This window comes from Terrapene carolina, unplaced genomic scaffold (genome assembly GCF_002925995.2).
Source record: "Terrapene carolina triunguis isolate 2854851 unplaced genomic scaffold, T_m_triunguis-2.0 Scaffold42, whole genome shotgun sequence".
Classification (NCBI taxonomy): domain Eukaryota; kingdom Metazoa; phylum Chordata; order Testudines; family Emydidae; genus Terrapene; species Terrapene triunguis.
The window spans coordinates 43,012,888-43,039,823 of record NW_020664393.1 but is presented as its reverse complement, the minus strand read 5'-3'; the positions used below and the strand labels follow the sequence as shown (position 1 = coordinate 43,039,823).

The window sequence follows — 26,936 nt, the reverse complement described above, 5'->3', positions numbered from 1 at the left end:
AGGAGCATGAGCTTTCGTGGGTGAATACCCACTTCTTTGGATGCATGGGTATTCACCCACGAAAGCTCAGGCTCCTATACGTCTGTTAGTCTATAAGGTGCCACAGGACTCTTTGCTGCTTTTACAGATCCAGACTAACACGGCTACCCCTTTGATACTTAACATTTTTACTGTATCTGGCAGGGGGGAAACAATGTAGTTGCAGATCATCTCAGCAAAGACAGCTTTCAGATGCACAAATGGTACGTAACAGATCTGTCAATTATCATATTTTCTAGCTGGAATTGACCAGGTGTGAAGCTGTTTGCAACATGGTCCAACAAAAAGTGTGACCTCATCTGTTCCAGAGTGGGTAGTGACTATCTTGGTCAGATGCTTTCCTGCTGCACTGGGGAAAAGGCCTGATGTATATTCTCCCCCCCCCCCCCGCCCCCGTGATTCAGAAGGTGGTTAGATACATCAGGACAGGGCAAAGATGATTATCATTGCCCTGCCTTGGCTATGTCAACAGTGGTTTATTGATCTCCTTCAATTCTCTGGTGGAGTCTTAATGTGTCTGACAATGCCTCCAGACCTGCTGTTTCAGCAGGAGGGCAGGAATCTTTCACACAGATCCATAGTTTCTTCACCTGTCGGCACTGGCAATTGGACTTTGACTCTGTCTGCTCTTGAGCAGTCATGTTCTTTGTCTTTGCAGGACATGCTAATTAATTCTAGAAAACAGTCTACTAGAAGCTGTTACTTCTTAAAGTAGACCCAGATTTCAGGCACCGATGAGGGAAAATCTGATTCCCTTGTGTCTGCTTCTGTTCCTTGTGTTCTGAATACTTAATGTACTTAAAATCTCAGGAATTATCTAACTCATTGTTAAAAGTTCATTTGGCAGCCATCTCTGCATATCACACGTTAGTAGTTGATGTTTTTTCATAGTTCAGTTAGCCATGCTGGTGAAGTAGCCCTTTCAAACCTTGGCTCAGTGTTCTTTCTATTATTTATTGAACAACATGGCTTTCATTATTGCCATCACATTGGCTTGGGGCAGCAGTGAATTGAATGCTCTTAGGGCTTATACACCTTTTACTTCTCTTGATAAGGACAAAGGTAGTTCTCAGACCTGATCTCAAGTTCTTACTTAAAGTGGTGGTTGATTTTTTTTCACATCAGACAGTTAATTTGCCACCCTCCCCCTCCCCCAAGCCGCACTCTAATAAGGAGAAATTGGTCCTGCTACACACTTTGGAAGCCAGAAGGTCCCTTGCTTGTTATTTAGATAAGAGTAAAGTCTTCATATATTTTCTAGATTGTTAGTGTCTTATGCTAAAAACTACATGGGTTATACAGTTTTTTCTTCTCTTGATGGATAAAATGTATTGCTGAATGTTACACACTAGCAAAAGTTCCTATATTTGCTTCAATTCAACCACATTCCACTACCTGTGGTTACTTCCTTTGCTTGTCTTAAGCAGGTGCCAGTTGCTGAAATTTGCAGAGCTGGAACCTGGACTTCAGTGCACACTTTTAGGAAGCATTATATTTTGTATTTGGCCTATAGGGCAGATGTTGGATTTGGTAAAGTGGTGCTTCAGACTCTATTCAGTTAGGACTTTGTTCCTGCCTCCAAGTTAGTTTTCACCACTGCTCAATTTGTTCCATAATTGGGAATATGCAGAGCCACTCAAAGAAGAAATGAAGGTTACTTGCTCATGTTTGGAGTTCTTTGAGAGGGCTCTGCATATTCACACTTTCCACCACCTTCCCCTCTCTGTCAGAGTCCTTGTTTGTTCTGTGTCTCTGGCTTTGAGGTGGATGCAACTAAGGTGGTGAGGGTGCTCCGCCTCTTACATAGCCTTGCCCTCAGAACATCAGTGACACTGAGGGGAGGGGTGGGAGTATGAGAGAGCTCTGACACTGCTACAGGAGGTTCTACCACAAAGCACCACAAGGTGGCGCAGTACACTGTAATCTTGACTATGCAGAGCCATCTAGAATAACTCCAGTTGCAGGTGAGAAACTTTCAGTTTGGGACTGCTTTGTATGTGGGGGTTGAGGTGAAGTCAAAGTATATTTCAGTTAACCTTTGGTAATCTCCTGATGGCGAAAGTCTTCTATTCTAATTTTATTTTCCTTGATGAAAAAAATGTAATGTTTAAGAGCTCATGTTTTTAACATGATACTTGACACCATGTTTTTAATGGCTTCTGAACTCCTTGGATACAATTCAGTTTTTGGGTGCAAAATTGTATTTTATAAAGGTTTTCATTTAGAAATCTATGAATTTGGGTATCATGGAAGGTGTCAGATTGACCTTCCTTGTAGTCTTCTAACTTGTCTACTGGACAAAGCTTGGACAGCAGTACTATAAGCCTCCTCATGCTATTCCATCCAGTGGTTCTCAAAGAAATGTAAGCCTCCTCATACTACTCCCTCCAATGGATCTCAACTCTTTTCTAGATAGTTCACCTAAAGCAATCTTTCCCAAAGTGAAAGGCTCCTTATCACATTACCAATCCCTTCTATCATCCAGCCCCCAGGACCTTATTTATCCATAGGAATCATGGTTTCAGTGACTCCTTTCTTCCTTTTTTTTTTTTTTTTTTTTTTAAGTAGTTCCTGACCTTAGTCTGGTAACTTCTTTTGCCCTAAAGACAAGACCACTTAATTCCATTCATGAATAGAATATTAAAGATCCCCCTGAAGACTTTCCTTTTTAACATATGGGTAACTGTAACTGTGGACGGAATATATACAGGCTAAAGTTACAAGAACACACTGCTAGGCATAAAGTTTTATTAAAATAAGAGGAACAATGAAACTAGAAATTAAACCCTGGCCATTGGGATAAACCGAGGACCCACCATTCAGCTTGAGTAACTCAACTGGGAGCTGCATTGATTCTCAAAAATAAGAGAACAAATCAACCCTACTTTGGCCGACTGTGCAGCTGCATCTGCAACCTTGTGGTTGCTGTGTGCATGTCCATGGGTGTAGATCAGGAAGTGGGGGGACTGTCACTAGATGTAATTCCTGATCTGCCTGCTTCTGCCTCTTCATCTCCTCAAGAGAACACATGCACGCAGGAGGCCACTCCTTCACGGCCCCCGAGAGCTATGTGCCAACACCCAATTCTGGCCTTGTTGGGTTCTCCCCCTACACACAACTATATCAGATATATTGCATGTTGGGCTGTCTATAAGGGGAAGGAGGGGCCTGAAGGTATTACTTACCTACTGTATACTGGTGAAAAGGTACATACTGTTCTATTTTTTTAAAAATCTACTAAGATTATGTAAGGTATAGATGAAAATTAGTAGCAAAGACATACTTTAAATGCATTCAGAGCAACTGCTTTGTAATTAATATAAAAAGAAAGTTATGTAGCTGAACAATTTACAGGAATTAATAGCTGACTGATGCTTTTTTCAACTCAGTGCTGTGTTTGCTTACCTGTACTTTAGTTCTTCACTTGCTAGATAGAAATGTTCATACAATGAATATGCCTCATTTCCTTCCCAGTCTTTCAGGTGTATTTTAAGAACATAGCGTTTCTGATTAGTCAGTTGAGAAACTAACTCATTTCCCAGCCAGTACTCCCCAGCAGGATCACCAAATCCCTGTAATTCAAGTTGTATATTTAAATAACTTTAATTTGTTTTTCTTTGATTTTGAAATAATCAGTTCATCAATTTTTAAATGTAATTGCTTTGTCAACACAAAAAGTGCACTACAAATATGAGGATCCTAGGTCTTTGGTATTTCAAATTTTGGATTTCAACAGGGACCAATTTAGGAACTTTAAACAAAATGTATCAGTATTAGACTTATTAGATCTGGCGAACATTTGCCAATAGAAACACAAATATAAATAACTTAATGAAAATTAAAGATGTGGACGCAACATTAGAAAAAAAAATGCTACATTTCTTTGTAAAAACAAACATCACACTTGCAAGTCTCTGCTTAGGCAAACAGTTCATATTACTCTGGCATTTCCCAAATGAAAGCACAATTTTTCATCTAAGTACTAAAATGCAACTTTAGAACCTGTTTAGGCAATACAACTTTAAGTAAGTGATTAATATTCTTTTGTGATTAAGTCAGTGTAGATTTCAGAGATTATCAGAAAAATAATAAATTAGATTTAAAGCTTCAAAAGAGTGTGGCTCTTACCATCTTGTACTCTTTCCATGTCCGGTGAAAGTCCACACTGCCATCTTTACGTCGCTGAATAACTGTCCACCCCCCTCCACTGCTTTCCATATCACAATATGTCTGTCAATAAGAAGAGTGTGTAATTGCATAAATGCAGGTACTCACATGCCAATTGACACATATTGCACAATATACACTAAAACTACTGTTGGCTTTTGTTTGCCTAGCAGAGCATTCCAGGTTTGCTAACACCTGTGAAGCTGAGCTGTTTTGAATAGCTTGCAGTCTAAATAAGATTGTAATTAATGATGATATTGAAACGGTATTGAATGTTTTTGAAATACTGTACTTACTGTATATTGGTTTTATGTTGTATTACAGGGGTCGGCAACCTTTGAGAAGTGGTGTGCCAAGTCTTCATTTATTTACTGTAATTTAAGGTTTTGCATGCCAGTAATACATTTTACATTTACAGGGGCCTGCGGACGGAACCCCAGACTGGCAGCGGGCTGAGTGGGGCCAGCGGCCAGGACCCAGGCTGGCAAGGGGTCGGCGGCCGGAACCCCAGACCAGCAGTGGGCTGAGCAGCTCAGCCCGCTGCCGGCCTGGGGTCCCGACCGCCAGCTCCTGCCAGCCAGGGTCCCAGCTGCTGGCCCCGCTCTTGTGCAAAAATAGTTTAAGCAACTCTCAAACAAAATATTTGTTTTATTTTTATGGTTTCTCAGAAAAAATATATGTTTTAGTTAAAAGAACACATTGATTTTAAAACAATTTAGATTTTTTAAATGCCTTGCACAATGCAGAACATAATGAATTACATCAGTTTCTGCACTAATATGATGAAAGGCTGACTTCAAAAGCTGCAGCTAAACTAGTGCTTTAATAATATTGCTCTAAGCTACGTTTTATATTAAAAACATAAAACAAAGTTAAGCCAGTATTTCTGACATTTCCCAAAAGTTATCACAAAGCCTTGAGAATCTCTAAAGATGTCCACTTGAGTTAACCTTCACTTTAATATAGTTTTTAGATATTGGATTAGAAATTTGGATGGGTCTGTGCCATGCTCTGAACTATTCAAGAGTGGGTTAATTTTTTCATTTGTTACATAAGAATGAGCTATGTGATAGAGTAATTTGTCTGAGTGATATTCCTGGCTCTGTCACTGACCTGCTGGGTGACTCGCCTTCTCTGTGCTTCAATTTCCCCATCTGTAAAATGGAGATGATAATCCCCTCCTTTGTAAAGCACTTTGCCATCTGCTGATGAAAAGCGCTATATCAGATCTAATTGTTACTATTATATGTACAGTATTATATGTAATATTACAGTACATTATATTATCTCCTAATGCTTAGGAAACTTACTGTGACCTGGTCATTAAAGTATTACATGCAAAGAACTGCCAGTTACAATTTAAGGTTCTCTGTGAACTACCTTTTAGTATTCTGTCCTTTCCTGTTTCTTGTTATAGAAAATTATTGGAGCAGCTTTACCAGTGTGAAAACACTGAAAGAAACTAATTCATGTAACATACATCCTGGTTTAAAGAAGTGATAAAAATTAGATCACTTCAGTTTTAGAAATGTTAGGCCATATTTAATTTGGTGGAGTTAGATTCACATTTGCCAGTGGCAAATTTGGTCCATTAACTACAGTAGTGTTTTATTTTTCAGACCTTTTAATCTAATTTACCTTATAATGCAGACTGAGGCTTCATACTTTCTTGGATATACCATTTATACTACTATAGCTTAAACATGGAATAATTGTTCCATGTTAGTTTTAATGTGAACATAAATTGATGCTGTGTGTTGTAGGCTTAATTGCAACTCTTTAAATGTGAACAATGTATATATTAAATTAGACCTAAGCTTCCTAGTTCTGTGGGAAGGTGAACTGCTTTTCCACTGGATAAAGTAGCCACACTTCATGAAAAATGCCTGCAGTCATTCCTCTTTGGGCTGAGATTTCATCAGCTAAGCAGTGTTAGGACTAGTTAATACTTAGATGGGAGCCCTCTAAGGAAAATCTGAACTACAGGAAGTGGTTTGGTGAGTCAATTTGTAATCTTACAAAGAGATGCTAGAAAAACATTCTGCTGGAGATGTAAAACAGAGGTTTGGACTACCTACCATCATTAAAGAACCCTTTTCTTATTCTGCCTGTATTAAAATTACACTTGTTAATTAAAAATAAGGTGTTGCTGTGTGACATGTGACTCAAGGATATTCAGCCACTAGTTTACGTTTTGCATAATGTAAGCTAATGGCTAGTTCATTGAGAACCTTTCCTTTAATTTTGCAGAATGTAAATGAAGTCCTAAAGACAACTAATATAAAGTATTAAAAGGACACTGTCGACTTCAAATGTAGTTTGCAATGTTATTGTAGTCGTGTTGATCCCAGGATATTAGAGAGGCAAGGTGGGTGAGGTAATATCTTTTATTGGATCAACCTCTGTTGGTGGAAGAGACAAGCTTTTGAGCTACACAGAGCTCTTCTTCAGGTCTGGGAAATATATTCAGAGCATCACAGCTAAATACAAGGTGGGGCAGACTGTTTAGCATAAGAATTGACACACATTGTAAGAGAGCATTCAAGATAAAGTGACTGGTTAAGACTTCTGCAGTCAGAGGACAAAAAAAAAGGGGGGGGGGTGAGGTTAATGGATTAGATTGTTATAATAAACCATAAATCCAGTGATTTCTAAATCCATGATTTTTAGTGTCTAACAAAGCTATGAATTTAAGCTCCCAGGCTTGTCTTTTGAAAAGGTTGTGCAGGTTTTCTTTGAGGATTCAGAGGTCAGATATGGAGTGATTGCATTATGAGAAGTGTTCACTCACAGGTGATATGGTGTTTTTGTCTTTTATTGTTTTTTCTGTGCAAGTTCATTTGAGAGTGTAGTGATTGTCTCATTTCACCCACATAGTTGTAATTGGGGCCTTTAGTGCACTGGATGGTATGATAGGCATGTGTAGGACCCATGGGTCTTGAAAGATGTGTTGTGTGGCAGGTATTGGTCATCTTAGAAGGGGAGATATGTCTGCAGGTTTTGCATCTGTTCTGGCAGGATCTGGCACTGCTTTGAGTTGGTGTGTTCTGGTCTGTGGGGAGTTTACTTCTGATGATGATCTTGGTGAGGTTGGGGTGTGTTTTAAAAGCCAGAAGAGGGGGTTCAGGAAAGATTTCTTTTAGGATGTGGTCCCCATCCAGTATGGGTTGTAATTGTTTGTTTGATTCCCCCCTATGATCATCTACCACCCAATGCTGAAATCCATATGGGCTAGCAGTAAGGTTCCAGCCTGTTTCATTTGGTATTGTTAAAGACTGTATTCCTTGCTATGTAGTGAAGGTATGAATCTTTACAATATGCTTCCAACTGTGGAGGGGTAAAAATATTTGGATATTTTAAACACTTGTTTGAAAAGGTTTAAATATATTTGTATTAATGTTAAGATAAGCTAAGTTAATCAGTATCAAAATAATTGAAGCATTTCTGTTGGACCCAACTTAGTTGGCAAGGAAGCATCATCACAAATGTTTTGTTGATTTACCCTCTTTCTCCCATTTAACTCCAACTGTCATATGGTCTAACTTCAAATAAAGTTGTTCATTCCCACTTAAAGCAATGGATCAATCATCATACCCATACGTCAAAACAATATACTTCAATGGAATATATTTTTTATGTACTGCCCCAGACTGGATTTAAAAAAACAAAACCGTTGACCACTGAATATCATCTACCACCTGATAACAAGGATTTTCCTTCATAGTTAAACTCTCACTCATCTCCCCCGCCCTCCCCCCCCTTTTTTTTCACAAAAAAAAGCACCTCTTGTATATTCTCCCTCCTAAAGTTATCACTAACTGTTAGAAGGTACACTTACATCCCCAAAATCATGACTACGCATGACCTTTAAGCTGCCTACTTATTTCATGTTGTCCTCTAGCTCAATTTCTAGGTCCTCCTATCAAAGCTGTGACTAATTGAAGTTAGTGGCAAAATGCCCATTAACATCAGTGGAGCCATGATTTCATCCTTGAGTTCTCTTGCAGCCTTTGTATGTGGCAATAATGTGTAGGTCATCTTGGGATGAAAAGTGTGTCCCCTTAAGTATACGAGCACAGCAAGTGTGTATTACTATGGCTAATTATAAAGTAACCAAGGTAATGCGTACTGGTTCATTGTACCACCTTCCAAGGAGGAAGCTCTAAGAGTGCTAATACGAAGTACAGGAAAGAGGTTTTATCAATTGATCTTCGGATGTAGGATATCCAAAGCGGAGAAGAGACTAGTGATAGGTTCAAAAACAACAAGGAGTCTGGTGGCACCTTAAAGACTAACACATTTATTTGGGCATAAGCTTTCGTGGGTAAAAACCTCACTTCTTCGGATGCATAGAGTGAAAGTTACAGATGCAGGCATTATATACATAATATATAATGCCTGCATCTGTAACTTTCACTCTATGCATCCGAAGAAGTGAGGTTTTTACCCACGAAAGCTTATGCCCAAATAAATGTGTTAGTCTTTAAGGTGCCACCAGACTCCTTGTTGTTTTTGTAGATACAAACTAACACGGCTACCCCGTGATAGTGATAGGTTGTACTTGCGGTGTATGTTTAAGATAGGATAGTTTTATGTCATGCTATTGAAACTTGTTGGGAAGGCTAAAGAGAGGAAGAAAATGAGTTGGACTAGGGACAACTTTGAGCTATTTAGAGTATATCATATGAGTAGGATTAAATTGAAGGCAGCAACCTTACTATTTAACATTATTGGTAAATAAGAGCTACATTCAGTTGAGCGGTTCTATTATACCCCAAGCCTGTTGTTTTTGATTTACCTCTATTTTATAGTTAATGATTTGATACAGCATGCATATGAGATGTAGTAAAGACTAGGATTATTTTTTTTTAAAAGGAAAAGTTGGAGCATTAAAAATTATAAAAGGTATGGTAAAAACTGAGCAGTCAAATTTAAAATCAGTAAAAGTTGATTTATGTAACCTATAATGCATAGGTAAAATTCATTACCATGAGAGGCAATTGAGACAAATACCATAGCTGGATTTTAAAATGGGTGTAAATACGTTTATTAAGCAGCTACTCAAGTTAAGATGTTGATATGGCAGAGGCATCAAGGCTTATTCATCAGATTGAGTTAATCATTGAAGGGGTCAGGAAAGAATTTGTACGTGTATGTAAAGCATTGCATAATTTACCTGGTACATTATAAAGAGTTTGTTCACCTTCCTCTGAACCATCAGGTATAGCCAATGATAGAGGCAGGATATTAATTTAGATGGACCTAATTTTAACAATTTCCTTATGGCCTGAGAGCTTGGGCTAAACTTCAGTTCCACTGGAGTTTGTTTTAAAGTTATAAACTCCTTAAAATAGGATTAAACAAATAGTTCTAACAAGATTAAAATATTCTCAAACAGTGGGATTTTACATCACATAAAATAGAATAATTTACTTAAATTCTGCAGATGTCTCATATAAAATATTTCTCTGTTCTAGCAAATATTCATCTACGCCCCCAAGCAGTAAGAGTATCTGCTTCTCTTTTAGACTTTACAATCTTAGGGCTAAAGACTGAGGGCTGGTCTATACTTACCGGTTAGTTCGACGGCTGGAAATCGAACTTCCGGGTTCGATTTATCGCGTCTGGTCTTGACGCGATCAATCGATCCCGGAAGTGCTCGCCGTCGACTGCGGTACTCCAGTTCGGCGAGAGGAGTACCGCGGAGTCGACGGGGAGCCTGCCTGCCGCGTGTGGACCGCGTCTGAACCGCGGTAAGTTCGAACTAAGGTATGTCGACTTCAGCTACGTTATTCACGTAGCTGAAGTTGCGTACCTTAGTTCGACTTGGGGGGTTAGTGTAGACCAGGCCTGAGTTTTCACTTTTATTTGGAAAGTACCTTGCATGCTATAGTGGCTACAGAAATACAAAAAATAAAATTTGCAAGACTAATAGGAATGAACAGAAGAAGTGGTTCCAGGAAAAAAAAAAAAGTTAGTCTTATTTAATGGATTTTCTTAACATTACTGATTTGATAAATATAATCTTAAAACAGAGGCAGGATGCATATTTCCACACCAAAGATTTCTGAATCAATTGGGTTTTTAATATGTATTATGTTCTTTTGAAAGGTGCCACTTTTTTAGCCATGGAGATGAAAATCAATTTTATTGGCAGAAAAGGTATTGCAAGGTAATGTGAATGTGCCAGTGTATCTCACCTACTATTCTGAAGATACCAGTTTTAAGGGGTGAGAAGGTAGCTATCTACCTGAGATTTCAGCATATGGACTCTGACCGTGCCATTTTGCATGTTGTTATTTTACAGACCTCTCCACAGGGAAATGGACTGAGAGCAGAAACTAATCACACGCAGAGTACTAAATTGCCTTCAAACAGTGATAAACTTTCTTTACTTATCAGGGGGTAGCCGTGTTAGTCTGTATCCACAAAATCAACAAGGAGTCCGGTGGCACCTTAAAGACTAACAGATTTATTTGGGCATAAGCTTTTGTGGGTAAATAACCACTTCTTCATCTAAAAACCACTTCTTCAGATGAAGAAGTGGTTTTTTACCCACGAAAGCTTATGCTCAAATAAATCTGTTAGTCTTTAAGGTGCCACCGGACTCCTTGTTGTTTTTCATAGATTCTAGGACTGGAAGGGGCCTCGAGAGGTCATCAAGTCCAGTACCCTGCCCTCATACTTACAATCTTGATTGGCAACCTAGGCCCCCAACTTGTAAACACTCATGTACTCAACTTTACTCATGTGAGTAAACCCCTTTGACTTCAGGATCAGTGCCTTTGAGGTGAAATTTAGTATCCTGTTACTAACTACTTGACTGATGCAGGTTCCTATCTATATCTGCTAAATGTAATATTTATTATAAAGATAGTAATTTAAATATATATTTCAATAATTTTGTGGTTTAAAGATCAGCCCTTTGGGCTGGAGAATAACAAAGTAAAAGAATAAAGATGAAGAGTAAAGGGAAGGAAAGGTTAAGTTAAAGAAACTAAATTGAGGGGAATAAGATACTTTAGAAGGATTTATCAGAATTTTTAGAGATTACAGACAAAGATAGCTTGATTTAAAAAAAAAAAAAAAAATCTTAAAAGCCTTAAGAAAGAGGTGGGCCATGTGAGTAAGGGGAAGACACAGGGACAACTGCTTAGTTTAAAAGAAACACAGTAGATTTACTGTGTAAAAGTTTGCTTCCAAGGACAGGGATTTCTTTTCATTTAGTAACTTATGTGAAAATTGAAAAATGAGGGATGGCTAATTGGTGGTGTATATAATTGGATCAGAATTCCTTTAAAAGAATTACATTAAAATGAAAACAGGACTTTCTCTAGCACTCTTTACTCAGGTATAACTCCCCTGGACTTTAAAACCTCAAAGATACGAACACCAGAGTTACGGACTTACCAGTCAACCGGACACCCTCTGGAACTGGAAGTAGTGGAGACAAAAAAAAAAAAAACCGCCTCGGGGCTTTAGGCCTCAGGGCTTCAGCCGGGGGAGGGGAGGTTAGGGCTGCAGCCACAGGGTGAAGGGGGGATCAGGTCTCCAGGCGGGTGTGTGTGTCATGGCTTCTGATCCTTGGGGGCATGGGGCTTCAGCCCCATGGCTCCTTTCCCAGCTTCAGCCCCACGAGGGCACAGGGGCTCAGGGCTTTAGATAGGAGGGAAGCACTGATTTCAGCCCCAGAGCTTCCCCCATAGCTAAAGCACCTGAGCCCTGGCACTCCCCTCCCCCCCTCCCACCGAACCCAGGAGCAGAGCCGTGGCGCACCCCAACCCCTGGCGCCCCCCTCCCCCCACAGGGCAGAGACAGGAATGGAGATTCAGGGCTGAAGCCCTGAGTCCCGGCACCCCTTGCAAGGCTGAAACTGGGAGCGGAGCCATGGGGCTGAAGCCCCGAGCCCCAGTGCTCCCCCTGCCCCCGATCTAAAGCCCTGAGCCCTGCTGCTCCAGAGGGTCAGATGCCCTAACACCCACCCCCCACTCATGGCTGCAGCCCCAAACCCCCTCCCCCCCCAGTGGCTGAAGTCCGTAACGTCTTGTTCAGAGTTACCTCCATTCCCAGGATGTCCGTAACTCTGAGGTTCCACTGTAATGTTGGTTGGAAACAGGAAAAACCGATTCAGGTTTAGACAGGCAGCAGGCATCTTCAGACAGATGCAAAACACAAATAAAGATATTAGCCTCTCGAATTACAGCAAACTGGGCCTGTGTGCAGGGCCGGCTCTGGCTTTTTTGCCGCCCTAGGCAAAAAAGCCACCGGCCGCCCCTTCCCCCCCCCCCATTGCGGCAGGGGAGGGCGCCGAGCCCGGGAGCGCCGGGAGCAGGGCGGAGCGGAGAGCCCGACCAGGCTCTCTGCTCCCCCCGGCGGCCAGAGCGCCGGGGGGAGGGCGGAGAGCCCGGCCGGGGCCCCGCTCTCCCTGGCGGCCGGAGCGCCGGGGGGAGGGCGGCGAGCCCGGCCGGGCCCCCCCTCTTGGGCCGGAGCACCCCACCGCGCCGCCCCCCTCCAGGCGCCGCCCCAAGCACACGCTTGGTGGGCTGGTGCCTGGAGCCGGCCCTGCCTGTGTGCACATGCACGTGTGCACATATTTGATGTATTTTGTGAACAAACTGCTAGATGGCTCAGGGGCCTAGCAGCTGTGGCACTATGTGGAAACAAAACTTGATTATTATTAGTTATTTGTATTATGGTGACATTAGAGGACAGAGGATCAGGGCCATATTGTATGAGGTGCTGTATGAAGGTCCTTGTACCAAAGAGCCTAACTTCACGCACTGTGAGAAGTCAGTGGGACTACTCAATGTGTAAAGTTGAACATGTGTGTAAATCTTTTTAAGGATCCAGCCCTAAAAGTTGATACTATGGATATTATGCAATTTGAGTTAAACTCTATACCTTGCCTAACAGATTATGATGAAATGATAAACTAAACAGCAACCATTTACATGTTTCCTACATATACAAAACACTAACATATGTCCAATACTGAACAAAGTTTCCCATTCAAGGAAAAGGAGAGATTCTGGATATACTAGCCACAGCACCAAAACATGAAAACAAGGACTATTTAAATTCATAAATTGTAAGTGACATGACTTTTGAAATCATATAATGTTGCCATTCTCACAACTTCATTGCACAATATTTGATTGCTTTCAGATACATTGATGCATGCAATTTGTTGAGAATCTCAGGTTTCCTTTTCTTAAAAAAAAAAAAAAAAAAAGTTTCCAGTCTTCATGGCTGTGGGGAAAAACTTGAAAATGTGACTTCTAAAGGCTCAGACACCAGAAGGCAAATGAAAGGATACCATTTTTTTTTAGTCTCATGATTTTTGTCAGTCATTGTTTTGGGGGATTTGACTCTCAATTTTTGGATGTTTGGCAACACTGAGTATAAAATGGAGTAATCTAAAACTTCAACAGGTCCCAGTTTCATCCCAATGAAGAATGGGAACATTTTCAAAACCTCAAAAAAATTCCTGTCAGGAAAACCATTTCCCACCTAGCTCTATACTACACTTATTTAATTCTGTATTATGGTTAAATCTACCAATAATACAGTAACATAGGTTTACACAAAAATTGTTTATAACCAATGGGAGGTCAGAAGGTATATTATAAGAGGAACAGATGAAAACATAAACAGTAGTGCAGCACTTTGGCAAATAAAAAAATTCATTTTGTTTCCTGGTCTGTATGGCAATCCACATCATAAACCATAGAAAATTGTGTTACCATGTTGATTATCTAGAATAGATATATATATATATAGATATTGATATATATCATATATATTTACACACCGATTCTCTTGACACTTCATTTTATGCATTGTCAATACAAAACTGCCTCAGACTTGAAAATGTAGGGGTAGTGTAAAATAAAATTTGAATTTGATACCCTAAGAAATAACAAAAATATATTTTCTATTCTCTTAATGTCTTCTTTTTCCTCATCTGCAGTACACAAGGTGAATCTATTTTTCATTTTTAACATAGCTAATTACCCCGTTCTCAAAATCTTCAAAGTATCTTAGGTCTTTCTGTTCAAATATTTATTGCAAAACTAAATATTAAAATATGAGCCCTGCAAATATTTTACAGTCAAGTACATTTTGCATTCTAAAGAGTTTGATTGTAATTAATCACAAGGATGGTATATTTTGACTATTTTTACACACAATTTCAGAAGGTTTTTTTTTTTTTTTTTTTTTTTTTTAAAAGAAACAGGTGAATCATGCTATATGAATACTTACACTGGAAACAATGCACAAGTTACTTAAAATGTTTTTGAATTTAAGCCATATTATTAAACTCTCTGATAGTCATAAATCAGTTCTCTCTTGTACTGTTAACAGGCACATGTTTTTACAAGCTACATAGTCATGATCCCATATATTATATTTGAAGGTGGAGTCAAGACCAAAGGCAAAAAAATGGGACCACAACAGCTGTTCATAGTCTCCTTAATTTTACTTTTACTGTAATGTCTGACTGCTGTAGTCCAGTACTTACATATTCAGTGGTTTGCATCTCTTTTAACATTTGAAGTTGTGAATGTAAACTTCCTTTGCTTTTAGGCATCTTAAACACGCCAACCCTACCCCTCATTTCATTACAGCAGTGGAATCTCATGTTACTTAATTTTCCTTGTAAGATATATATATATATCAATTCACATATTCGTGTCTCCAAACATCCCCTTTTTTAATCTTTCATTTTGTACACTTTCTGATAATATTTTTGTAAATTCCATATGCATTATACAAAAAAGCTATGAGAATTCATTAGATATTTTTTCCCTTTATAAATATATGGCAGCAAGATTAAATCCTAAAGCACTCATTGTGCTGTTGCAGCAAGTCTGAAAATTAAACTTGTGCTTTCAGTCACGTGCTTTCAAATTGTCAACTTATCCACCAGTTGACTGTGATGGTTTTCTTCCAAGACACTATTAAATTGTGGTGTATAAAAATCAGATGAGGATATAAAATATGTAAAGCTGCCAAGTTCCATCCAGCGGCTGAAGGGAGATTTGAGAGATATTGGAAGGAGTGTTGAAGTAATTAGTGCAATCATATAACACACAATCAATTGCCATTGTCTAAATATTTGCCAAAAAAGAACTTAAGAGCACACCACAATAACTCCTAATGTTGCCTTGGAAACTCAAAACACAAAAATATGCATTAATCCAGCATCACTCCTGTGGATGCTCATTGAATTTTTATTTTGTTTTGTTTTGCAGGTTTTCTTTGGCTCTGCATCCAGGCATTATCTGTCTTCCTAATTCTGTTGTCCTTATAAGAACATAAGAATGGCCCTACTGGGTCAGACCAAAGATCCATCTAGCCCAGTATCCTGTCTTCAGACAGTGGCCTTAACTGACTCTGGTACCTCTCTCAAGTGTCCCACGTTTCACACAGTTGCATTTTGATTGGGTTTTGTAGGGTTTTTCCACCATACTGCCACATCCCTAGACCTGCTTGTACTTGTGGTTCTTGCCAGAACTGTCTGCAAGCTGCAGAGCCGACACAGCTGCTTCTCTGCCAGTCCTGCCAGCTATCCTTAGAGCCATTTTAGAACCCCTCCCTCAGGCCTTGTCTGGATGAGGAAGTTGTACTGATTTAAAATTGATTTTGGAAACTGATTTAAATTAAACTGGTGCAAAACCCCAGATTCCTAATCTATTTAAAATAAACTGAAATAAACCTGGTTTAAACCAAAATAAATGTATCCACGCAGGGGTTTGCACCAATTTAACTAACAGTATGTCTACACTACAAAAAGGTGTGTTCTTAACTTGCATTAGCTAATCTGGGTTAGACATGGCAACTCAGCTTTTAACTCAGGTTAGCAGCTCAAATTTAAGGGGTTTGGCGATGTCTTCACTGCTATTTTAACCCAAATTAGCTCATATGAGTTAGCTAATCTGAATTAAGAAAACACCTTTTTGTATTGTAGACATAGCCTCAGTTTAAAGTCATATCTTTTAGTTAAACTAGTGCAATTTTCTTAGGTAGACAAGGCCTCACTGACTGCACAGCTGGACTGGCTGAGCCCCAATGAGTGTGTTCACCCATGTTGGGCAGCTTCTGCCTGCCTACAGCCGCCACTTACATTTACTCTCCCACATCCAGTTTCTTAGAGTAAGGTAGACTGCCAAAGAGGCTTAACTGCTAGGCCTTTCTCCATCTGAGAGGGCTGGGCTGGAGGGAACTGTGGTCTGTATAAAGGGAAAAAGACTGCAAGGCCTGCCTTCCCTCCCTTCCCATGCCTCACTCCACCCTCAACCACTGACAAGTGTCAATGGTTTATTGGGCTTTCCTTTATTGGAAAAGGATTTATGGTCCTAAGATTGTGTTGGAGAGTCCTGTTGGTGAACTGGCAGGTGCTGCTAAATTGAGGAAGTATTTACAGCAAGAATGCTCCAGTTGCCTACAGTGTTCCCTCTAATTTTTCCCTCACATCACCTTCATATTGGTGCACATAACAAAATTCATGGGTGGGGCCGAGGGGTTTGGAGTGGGAGAGGGGGCTCAGGGCTGGGGCAGAGGGTTGGGGTGCAGGAGTGTGAGGGCTCTGGCTGGGGGTGTGGGTCTGGGGTGGGGCCTGGAATGAAGGGCTCAGGGCTGGGACAGAGGGTTGGGTGCAGGGTGTATGGGCTCTGGGGTGGGGCCGGAGATGATGGGTTTGGGGTGCAGGAGGGTGTTCTGGGGCTACGGCGGGGAGAGAGGTCTCCCCTCAGCAGGACCTGGGCTTGGGGGGGAAGAGGTGCCTCTCTCCACCGCGGGAGCTCTGGGGGTGGGACTGCAGGATAGGCGCTCCTCCCCCAGCCCCAGCAGGTTCGGGCCAGGGGAGGGCCGCCCTGGCTGCGCCTGGGTCTGAGCCGCTCCAGCCACGGCTGGATTCGGGCCGCTCCAGGGTCGGGCCGCGGCAAGTCCAGGCCGCAGGCTGAGTTGGGGCCGGGGTAGGGGTGCTTCTCCGGCAGCAGGTTGGGGGCTGGGCTAGGTGGGGACTGGGGGAGGGGCACCCCAGCTGCGGCAGGTCCCTGGGCCTGAATGGCGCTAAATAGGCGGCTGCGCAGCTTACAGGGAACTTAGGTTGCTTATACTGTCCTGCTGTCTCTGTTCGATATGGGTACATTTGAAGAGACAGCTAGCCCTGTAATGTGCTATACAGCTGTGTGCTGATACATACAGTGATTTTAACTGTTGCATCACAGTTACTGGAAGTTATGGTAGTAAAACATCAGTACAGTAGAACCTCAAAGATACGAACATCAGAGTTCACACCAGTGTCTACCAGACACCCTGTGAAACCAAAAGTCCTCAATCAGGCCTCAGTGCGCGCGCACACACACAGCAAATACTGTACTGCCTTGGGGCTGCAGCTGCAGGCGGGTGGGAGTCAGGGCTCTGGGCAGATGTGGGGGCTCGGGGCTTCTGACCCTTGGGAGCATTGGCGCCCAGGGCTTTAAACCGGGCGGAGCGCTGGGGCTCGTGGCTTCAGCCCTGTGGATCTGTTCCCAGTTTCAGTGTGGGAGGGGGAGCGCATCGGGGATCAGGGCTTCAGCACCGCGGCTCCACTCCCAGTTTCAGCCCCACGGTAGGTTCGGGGGCTCGAGCTTTAGCTACACGTGGAGTGCTGGTTTCAGCCCCAGCGTTCCCCCCCGTAACTAAAGCCCCGATATGCAGCACCCCCACTACCCAGCTGAAGCCAGGAATGGAGCTGCGGGGCTGAAGCCCCAATCCCTGGTGCCCCCTGTGGGGCTGAAGCCAGAACAGAGCTGCAGGGCTGAAGCCCTGAGCCCTGATGCTCCCAGGGGGCAGAAGCCCTGAGCCCCCCACCAGGAGCCCTGGTGGGCCCCTAGGGTCAGAAGCCCCAACTGCGCCCTGTGCCCTGCCCCCCCCCCCCCGAACCCTGCGGCTGCAGCCCCAACTCCCCCTTGGTTCCCCCTGGCTGAAGTCCGTAACCTCTTGTTCAGAGTTATGGACCATTTCGGAGTTACGGGCAACCTCCATTCCCGAGGCGTCCATAACTCTGAGATTTTACTGTAGTTTGTCTACACTAGCATTTCTTTACCTACTGGGTAGCCCCACCAGTGTTATTAAGGGTACGGTTTTTTGGGTGGGTTTTGTTTGTTTTTGTTTCCAGAGAATAAGGGTTAGTGTAAACCAGACCTTTTACTTTTTCCCAGGCAGTTATGCTGTGGCATGTGAGCTGTCTGTTTGCACATATACAGAGGTGTTTTGTTGTGTATGTAACAGAGATATGTTGAGGCAGAACCTTACAGTATCAGTAGCATTAGTTTAGTTCTGTACTGTTCATGTGGAAATGAGGGGTGAAATCCTGGCCTCTCTGAAGTCAATGGTAAAACTCCCATTGGTTTCAGTGTAGCCAAGATTTCACTTGAAGTGCTTTTTTTCCCCAGAGTTCAAACGAAGTACACCTCTACCCCGATATAACGCGACCCGATATAACACGAATTCGGATATAATGCGGTAAAGCAGTGCTCCGGGGCGGCGGGGCTGCACACTCTGGTGGATCAAAGCAAGTTCGATATAACGCGGTAAGATTTTTTGACTCCCGAGGACAGCGTTATATAGGGGTAGAGGTGTACCGTAATTCAGCTGAAGTAATTTCCATATGGAGGAGTGATAAGCTGCCATTAGCAAACGTGAAGAAAATATTAGTTTAAAAGACTGGTTACCCAATTTGGATTTAAAATATCTTATTTGCTAGATACATTTATCTCCTTAACAGTTAATTTGGTACTGCACAATTAGAGTTACAGGCTTTGGGGAACACACTACCTTTTTTTCTTCTGCACTATTAGGAACTGTTAAGGTGTAGATTCCACTGGTTGTAAGTCCTGATTTGAATGCTTCGGCACAGTCTTTGAAACGGATTTGTTCTTCTTTAGCCACAAAGTTGTTCTTGGCTGCTAAAAATGCAATAAACACATTGAAGGGATATAAGAATAGATAAATAGCTCAAATAGCTCTGAGCTCAAGTTCTTTTCTGAGAGAAAGTTACCATGATGTAATAGTAATTAACGATGTAATGAAATAACAGTATATTGACTTTGCAGTCCTGAAGTAGGTTTTTGCCCTGCCCCTGCTGGTGGAAAGCACCAGAGGAAATTAGCTTAACACGCTAGTGATATTTTGCTTCTTCATATTCAGATACAAACATAACTGCTTGATAAGTATCAATTCCTTTATACCTATTTGCATGCTTGAATAGAATAACATAGGCATATTTTTTCCTTCAGTTTAGCAGTTTCAACTATCATTAGAGAATTTGATGCTATCTGTATTACAAATTGATTACTAACATGTACAAAGAGCAGGGCCGGCTCCAGGCACCCAAGCTGGTGCTTGGGGCGGCACCTGGAGGGGGGCGGCGGCGCGGCGCTCTGGCCGCCGCGGGGGGGAGAGCCGAGCCCCAGCCGGGGCTCGCCGCCCTCTCCCCAGGGCTCCGGCCGCCCTCCCCCCCGGCGCCCTGCCCCCGGCGCTCTGGCCGCCGGCGGGGGGGAGGGGGGGAGAGCCGAGCCCAGCCCCAGCCGGGGCTCGCTGCCCTGCCCCCGGCGCTCTGGCCGCCGCGGGGGAGAGCCGAGTCCCCCCTGGCGCTCTGGCCGCCCTCCCCCCGGCGCCCCGGCCGCCCCCCCCCCGCGGGGGGGGGGGGGGCGGCCGGAGGCTTTTTCGCCTGGGGCGGCGAAAAAGCCAGAGCCGGCCCTGACAAAGAGATCTGTACAACTATATGTACATCCTTTCATATTATTCCTTATGTAAATACAAAGATGCCTTTGTGGTGATCTTATAAGTGAGTCAGTGTCTTCAGGTCAGCAAGATGTCTGAATCATAAACGAGCTTTCTCTTAAACTGAAATCAGTTAGTACAGTATCTTTTGCTGGGGGCAAATGGAGCTGGTCTACACCAGAAACTATGTTCTTTTTGATGAATTAGAGTTCAAAAACATAGCCTCTTAGCCAGTACAGCAGTATGTCCTTTGCTTGCAGAGATGGATCTCTCCATAGTATACATATATCTGGGGTTATCCATAACTGCCAGTCAGAAGTTTCAGCTAGAGTGCAACATACAGTAAAAAAAAAAAAAAAAATTACATCTGTGCCTATGCCTGGCCATGTTTTAAAGCGCAATCTAAAATGTATCTTCTTGTTTGTTGATAGAGGGTTTGGAATTTCCTGGCATTTAGTCAACTAGCTGATATCTATATTTGACCGTTTTGGGGTGGATACTGTGTTGGGGCAGTAGAGTATATGTTCCCTATTTTTGATTCAAAGAGAGGAACGTGGCCACACACTACAATGATAAGCCACCTGTAAATGTGTGTAAATAATACTAGCATTATTTTTATTCTTTTCAGCTTGTTTATCAGTTTACCTGCTTACATAGTTCGTTTACCTCAAATATAAAAAGAACACATTCAACTTTATAATTGCTTTTCCACACTCTATTGTTTGTAAGCTAGCTTAGAAGCTTTCCCTGTTGATTTTGTCTTGTTGGCAGTCATTATTTTTTCCGCTCCAGGTTTCATGGTTCTGTAGCCAACATGACTTTGACTTGTTTACTTATTTGTTCACTAGCATAATAGATAACATCAGCAGGAATGTGCACAGCTTCAGGAATGGTATTCAGTGAGATACTATCAGGTGCTATAGGGCTAAAGTTTGGGGTTTGGTTTCTTTAAAAAATTGACAATTGTAGATATGTCTTCAAGATTGTTTTTTGAAAAATGTTTTTCTTCTTTAAAAATTAATTGCTTGTATTTGCAATCAGACTTTGAAGCATTGTGCCTAGTGCTTGAGAAATGCAGAGAAATTACTACAAATCAACTAAACTAGACTGTTTTCATTACTTTCTGTATTGCAGTCAGCTTAGATAGAGAAACACAGTGTAAAATGTGAAAAATAAGGTTAGATTTTTTAACTCTTTTGCTTTCAATAATAAAAGAAAAATACTCTTAAACAGTTTAATTTAAATTTAACAATAAATATTTAGAGTGCACTGGAAATTCTTTTTGAGCCGCAACTTTTTACATAGGTAAAAGTGTAGGCCCAAACTATTTATGGAAGCTAATAGTTATAAGCAAATTTGGGTTCTGTGGAGATTGCTGAATTGAGAATACTGAAGTCATCCACACTGTACTTTCAATTGTACTGAAAACACTTGTTTTAAACTATGTGTGTGGTAATTTCAGACATCATAAATTTAGAGGCTATGCATGCTGCACTGTATTCCCAGCCCCTGTCAACCTAAAGAACAAAGATTCTATAGTCTTACTTGGAAATAATTTGCATATAGCCATAAATTTCAGCATCTGGTCAATGCACCCTTCCCCAAGTACCTGTAGGGTTGGACATGGAGCGCACAGATCTTGCCAGCTATGGTTAGCATAGGTGAGTGGGTTCTAGGGTATACGGGGAGGGGTCGGGAAGTCTGGGTGGAGTTGTCATGGGTGTAGATGCATGCTGTCTGTGGGTTGGGGGTCTTGCTTGAGGGAGCCTTGGGCTAATATTGAGCCCCTCATCTTCAGCTGCCTATCCTGGCTGTTCCTTCCTTGCTCAAACCTGGGGAACTGAAAGGAGGAGATAGAGAGGTTGCCGGTGCCAACAAAGCCTGTGCCCACAATTGCCCTTAGGAAGAGAAACTACAAACCCTGCTGGCAGCCCAGCTGGATGTGCAAGGATCCAGCTTGGCGAGGGTTGTTTGACAAGGCTGCCAGATGTGTTTGTGCCATGTTGAGACTATGTGACATTTGTCAAACTCAACAGGGATGCCTACTAGGAACTGGTCTGGCAAAGCAAAGCAATATAACTCTCAGAAGCTAAACAAAATATTGTTGAAAACAAATGTATGGGATATTTGTTTTGGTTTAGGGGTTTTTTTGAGGGGGGAGGGAGGGAAAGGTTGTGTCTCTAATGGGCTTACCTCTTCAGGATAAGTCTTAAATTGTAGAGCAAGTCAAACAATTCACCGATGCAGGACTTTAAGACAGTACAATACATACATGCATTTTTGAAATGCTAAGGTGGGGAGAAGATAGAACATGTAAGGATACACAAAGTTAGTGAGTGCTATTCAGCTGATATAATAGTGTTTATATTTCACTTACAGTTTGGTGTAGCTATCATAGTAAGCAAGTTGTGAACAGTCTCCATCAGATCATGTTGCTGTTTTTGCATAACTGAATTGTTTACCGTAGCAGTGACTAACTGTTTCTCTAGTTCTTCTATTATAGAATTTTGTCTGGATACTAGTACTTGAAGTTGATCTTTTTCATCTTTGATTGATTGTAGCTGAAGTGTGTGCTTGTCTTCCATATCAAGGACTTTTTTTTCTAGAAAGCTAATAAAAAGAATATTATTAGGGTCAATTCAGCATTTCTGTGTTTTTAGCTGAAGACTATTAAGCCTGTTATAGTTATTTTCCATCTTAACATATTTTTACTCTGATTTTTCTAACTGGATTCTGGAGAGAATATTATACACGTAGTGTCATGCAGAATACCGTGAACTGTATTTATTTGACATATGCTTTGTCTGATGGATTACATAACTATAATCTGTTCTATTAGTCAAATAAATGAACGACTTTTCGGCCATTGTATAGTATGCCAGTTCATACACCATAACAACTCTTATGTGTTCCACAATACTTCGGTAGTATGAAGGGAAAAATATAATTTTCCTTTCTGGACTTGAAAGGAAAACAATCTCTCTTGAGGGTAATAGGAGAATCAGACATGAAACTGATTTAAACCTAGAGTAACTATTATTTATGGTTATTCAAGTGCCTTGAATAATACTACTTTTCTCTTCAGTAATTTAAGGAAAAGCTAGCCTCAGAGACCTTTATCATTAGAATTAAGTGACCCATTTAAAGATCAAACCTATTCAACTTTCTATTTTCTCTCCAGTTTTTTAATTAAATACTTCTTTGGCCTCAACAAATAGAAATTAGTTCTGACTGTTATATTTGGAAAAGCTATGAATATATAATTACTGAAAGTGTGCTTGTTACCTTTTCCAGAATTGGAGAGGGAGCAGGTTAAAAGGATGTAACTTGCTCTGATGTTGGTCAAATCTTTCATAGTGTTTATTTAAAACATAAGAGTTTTGGGTTTTGTTTTGTGTTATTTATTTATTTTATTTATTTATTTATTTATTTATTTTTGAAGGGATAAACTGAATGCTGGAAAGTTAAGAAATAATACCTACAGTATTCAGATCATTCTTACATGTTTCAGTAATGATGTGGTGATCTCAGGTCTGGTAACTGTAGTCAGAAACTATAGTGACTTTTAAAATTGAATATTTACTTCGCTCCCATTGGATAAAGATTCTTGTTTGTAGATAGCTGGTATATAAAGTCTTCAGGGAGCATACACAAATATAACAGGGCAGCAAACACAAATGTCAAAACATGTCTGTCCAACTTTTTTTCTCATTGAAAAATATGGTTTTGATGTAGACTAAAGTATTCTGCTATTGCTACTTTTAGATTCATCTCCAAATTGTTTACTATTTGAAACTAAAATAAACTTGTGAGGTTTGACAGTTATGCGTTGTTCATATTAGAAATTAGTTTTGTCCCCCTCATAACATCCTTCAGAGACGATTAATATGACAATGTGGTGAATGAAGCTGGTTAAGCAAAAGCTATGGTATCTTTGCTGGGCAACCATTGGATATGGAAGAGGGCAGGGATAATGGCTGGATTTTAATCCTAGCTTTCAGCAAATGGAATGGTTGGGAGCCTGGGGCCTGAATAGGATCATCTCCTCCCCAATATAATGGATTAGAAATGGTAGCAGTAATCTTTGGCAGTGATTTGACTGTGCAGCTGGATAGCCCTGTGCTAACAGACAATAACGCAACTTTTCTTTAAGCTGAGATGAGACAAGGTTTGATTGGGTTAGGCTGGATAGTAAGTAGCTGCAAGCCCCATTCCAGAGCCTGGCAGCTGTGACACAACGCCATCCAAGATCGCCTGATCAGAGCCAACCCACCACCTGTAGGGAAGGTTGCCGTGAACTCCTCCATCCCTGGAACCAACAGCCAACTACGACCAGACATCGTCATCACTAACGAGGACCGGAAGAAGATCATCATGGTGGATGTCACAGTGCCCTTCGAGAACAGGACCCCGGCCTTCAAAGCAGAGTTAGCATGCAGGTTTTCTGTCAGACCCATAGTGCATATTCGCCTCTCCCTGTCTCTCATGTAAATTAAGCATGGTAAACAAAACATGGTATGTCTACACTTAAACTGCTACAGCAGCACTAGTGCTGTCTATATCAAGGTTTAGTCTGGCATAGCTGCATCTCTCAGGTGTGTGGATTTTTCAGACCCCTGAGAGATACAGCTATGTTGCTGTAAATTCCCAGTGTAGACCATCCCTATATCTCACTGCAAGTCAGTGGGACTTAGGCTGCTAAATGTCTAGTCATTTTTGATGATGAGACTTAGGAGTTTAAGTCACTTAGGCACTTTTGAAAAATTTACCTTAAGTCAACAAGAACAACCTCTTTTCACATGAAGATATCACCTGTGACTTCCCAAAGACTGTTTAACCAAGATGTGGTTTCCTGTCTGACATAGGTTAAGTTCTTTTAAACCTAGACATCTTTACTTGGCTGTGCCCTTTATATTTAGGCTGGCTGGTGGGGAGAAGGTGCAGCCAAGCTTGTGTGTCCTGGCCCTGCAGTGTGCTCAGAGCTGATGCTTTAGGGCCCTGCTGGGCCAATAGGCTCCGCAGGCCACGCAGAAAACAAGGCTGATAAGATGGCCCTCTGCCTGTCTTATTATATGTATTGGATTGAATAAAGCTGTGGCCTTTTTATCCAAACAAGTGTGCCAGTCCATTCATTAGTTGTTGGCTACCGTGTCTTTAAAGTAATATATCATTCTAACAAAGGATCCTGTGTATTCATTATGAGAACTGTCATGACATGATAGTTGTTTGGTTTCCTCTTTAAATGCAACATTTCTCTTGCAAAACAATGGCATTAAAATGCATTGCTGAGCCCATTTCAACTCCTTTCTAAATAACTTTCAGAGAGGCAGAGAGAGAGGTATGACAGAAAGTGAGCAGGCAATAGATTGGGTATGTGTGACAATGTTTTTATATGCAGTGTTGTAGTGTTGTCAGTCCCAGGATATTAGGGAGACCAGGTGGGTGAGGTAATATCTTTTATTAGACCAACTTCTGTTGGTAAGAGAGACAAGGTTTTGAGCTACACAGAGCTCTTCCTGAGGTCTGGGAAAGATACTCAGTGTCATAGCTAAATAGAAGGTCGAACATATAGTTTAGCATGAGTAGTTAGCACGTATTCTAAGGGACCATTGAAGGTGAAGTGTCCATTTACACCACTGTAATTATAGGACAAAAAGTGGGTTACAGATTGTTGTAATAGGCCATAAATCCAGTGTCTTTATTAAGACCATGATTTTTGGTAACTAGCAAAGTTATGAATTTAAGCTCCCTGGCTCGTCTTGTGAAGGTGTTGTACAGGGTTCCTTTGAGGATGAGGACTGAGAGGTCAGATATAGAGTGATTGCTTTGTGAAAATGTTCACCAGTAGGTGATATGGTGCTTTTGTCTTTTATCTATGTGAGTTCATTCGAGGGCTTAGCGATTATCTGGTTTCACCCATAGTCGCTGGGGCATTTAGTGCACTGGATGAGGTATACCTAGGGTGACCAGATGTCCCGATTTTATCGGGACTGTCCCGATATTTGCTTCTTTGTCCCGCGTCCCGACCAATATTTGGTCGGGACGCTGGACAAACAAGAAATTTTGCCCTCCGCTCTGGCGCTCGTGCCCCTCCCCCCGGCTCTACCCCCTCCTTCCCCCATTGGCTCCCTCCCCAAATCCCCGCCCTGGCCCCGCCTCTTCCCCAACCATGCAGCATTCCTCCTCCCTCCCAGGCTTGCAGCTGCATGGCAGCACAAGCCTGGAGGGAGGGGTGGCGGTGGTGCCTGGATCCTGGTGCTGATGAGTCAGCTCCGGCACCCAGGCACCGGGCGGGCGGGCAAAGGGAGGCTGGCAAGGGAAGGAGGGAGATGGGGGAGCTCAGCTCTGAGCTCCCCGCCGTTCCAGGGGCTCCTGCCCGGGCCGCTGCACACCGGGGCCGGGAGCGCAACCTGGAGGCTGCTCCAGCCCTACAGCCCGCAGGGCAGCTCGGTGGGTCCGGGCGGGGGCAGTGCGGAGTGGGCAGGGGCCGGGTGGGCGGCGCAGGGGCATGGGCCGAATCCCCGCTGCTGCCGGGGAGCCCTGCGTCTCTCCCTCCCGCTCGCGGCTGTGGCTCCTTCCCGGCGGGACGCGCCTCCCGGCCTGCCCCGGGCACATGCGGCGCGCGTCCAGCGGCTCCTTCCCGGTGGGAGGGAGACTAGGCGCGGGGGACGCGCGCCGCATGTGGCCGGGGCGGCGGGAGGCGTATCCCGCCGGGAAGGAGCTGCAGCCGCGAGCGGGAGGGAGAGGCGCAGGGCTCCCCGGCAGCAGCGGGGATTCGGCCCGCGCCACCCACCCGGCCCCTACCCGCTCCGCGCTGCCCCCTCCCGGACCCACCGCGTGCCGCATATGCCCGTGGCGGGCCAGGGGGCGGGAGGCTCCGCGAGGAGGGCAGCGCGTGTGGCCAGGGCCTGCTAATGCCCCCGGCCCCTTTGAAACGCCTTTTTTTTTTTTTTTTTTTT

The 26,936-nt window shown here is 42.5% G+C and overlaps 2 protein-coding genes across 2 annotated transcripts in view; one reads left to right on the top strand and one right to left on the bottom strand.

The window, feature by feature from the left end:
* Positions 1-26,936, top strand: part of MCPH1 (microcephalin 1) — a 226,286-nt gene that overhangs the window by 112,737 nt on the left and 86,613 nt on the right. The window lies entirely within an intron of this gene.
* The window catches only part of ANGPT2 (angiopoietin 2), a 71,289-nt gene that overhangs the window by 13,721 nt on the left and 30,632 nt on the right, over positions 1-26,936 (bottom strand). Inside the window, exons 4-7 of the mRNA XM_024223328.3 lie at positions 22,355-22,587; positions 19,030-19,160; positions 4,168-4,269; positions 3,445-3,611 (exon numbers count right to left, since the gene is read on the bottom strand). Coding sequence (XP_024079096.1) covers positions 3,445-3,611; positions 4,168-4,269; positions 19,030-19,160; positions 22,355-22,587 — 633 coding nt within the window. The remainder of the gene's footprint in view (positions 1-3,444; positions 3,612-4,167; positions 4,270-19,029; positions 19,161-22,354; positions 22,588-26,936) is intronic.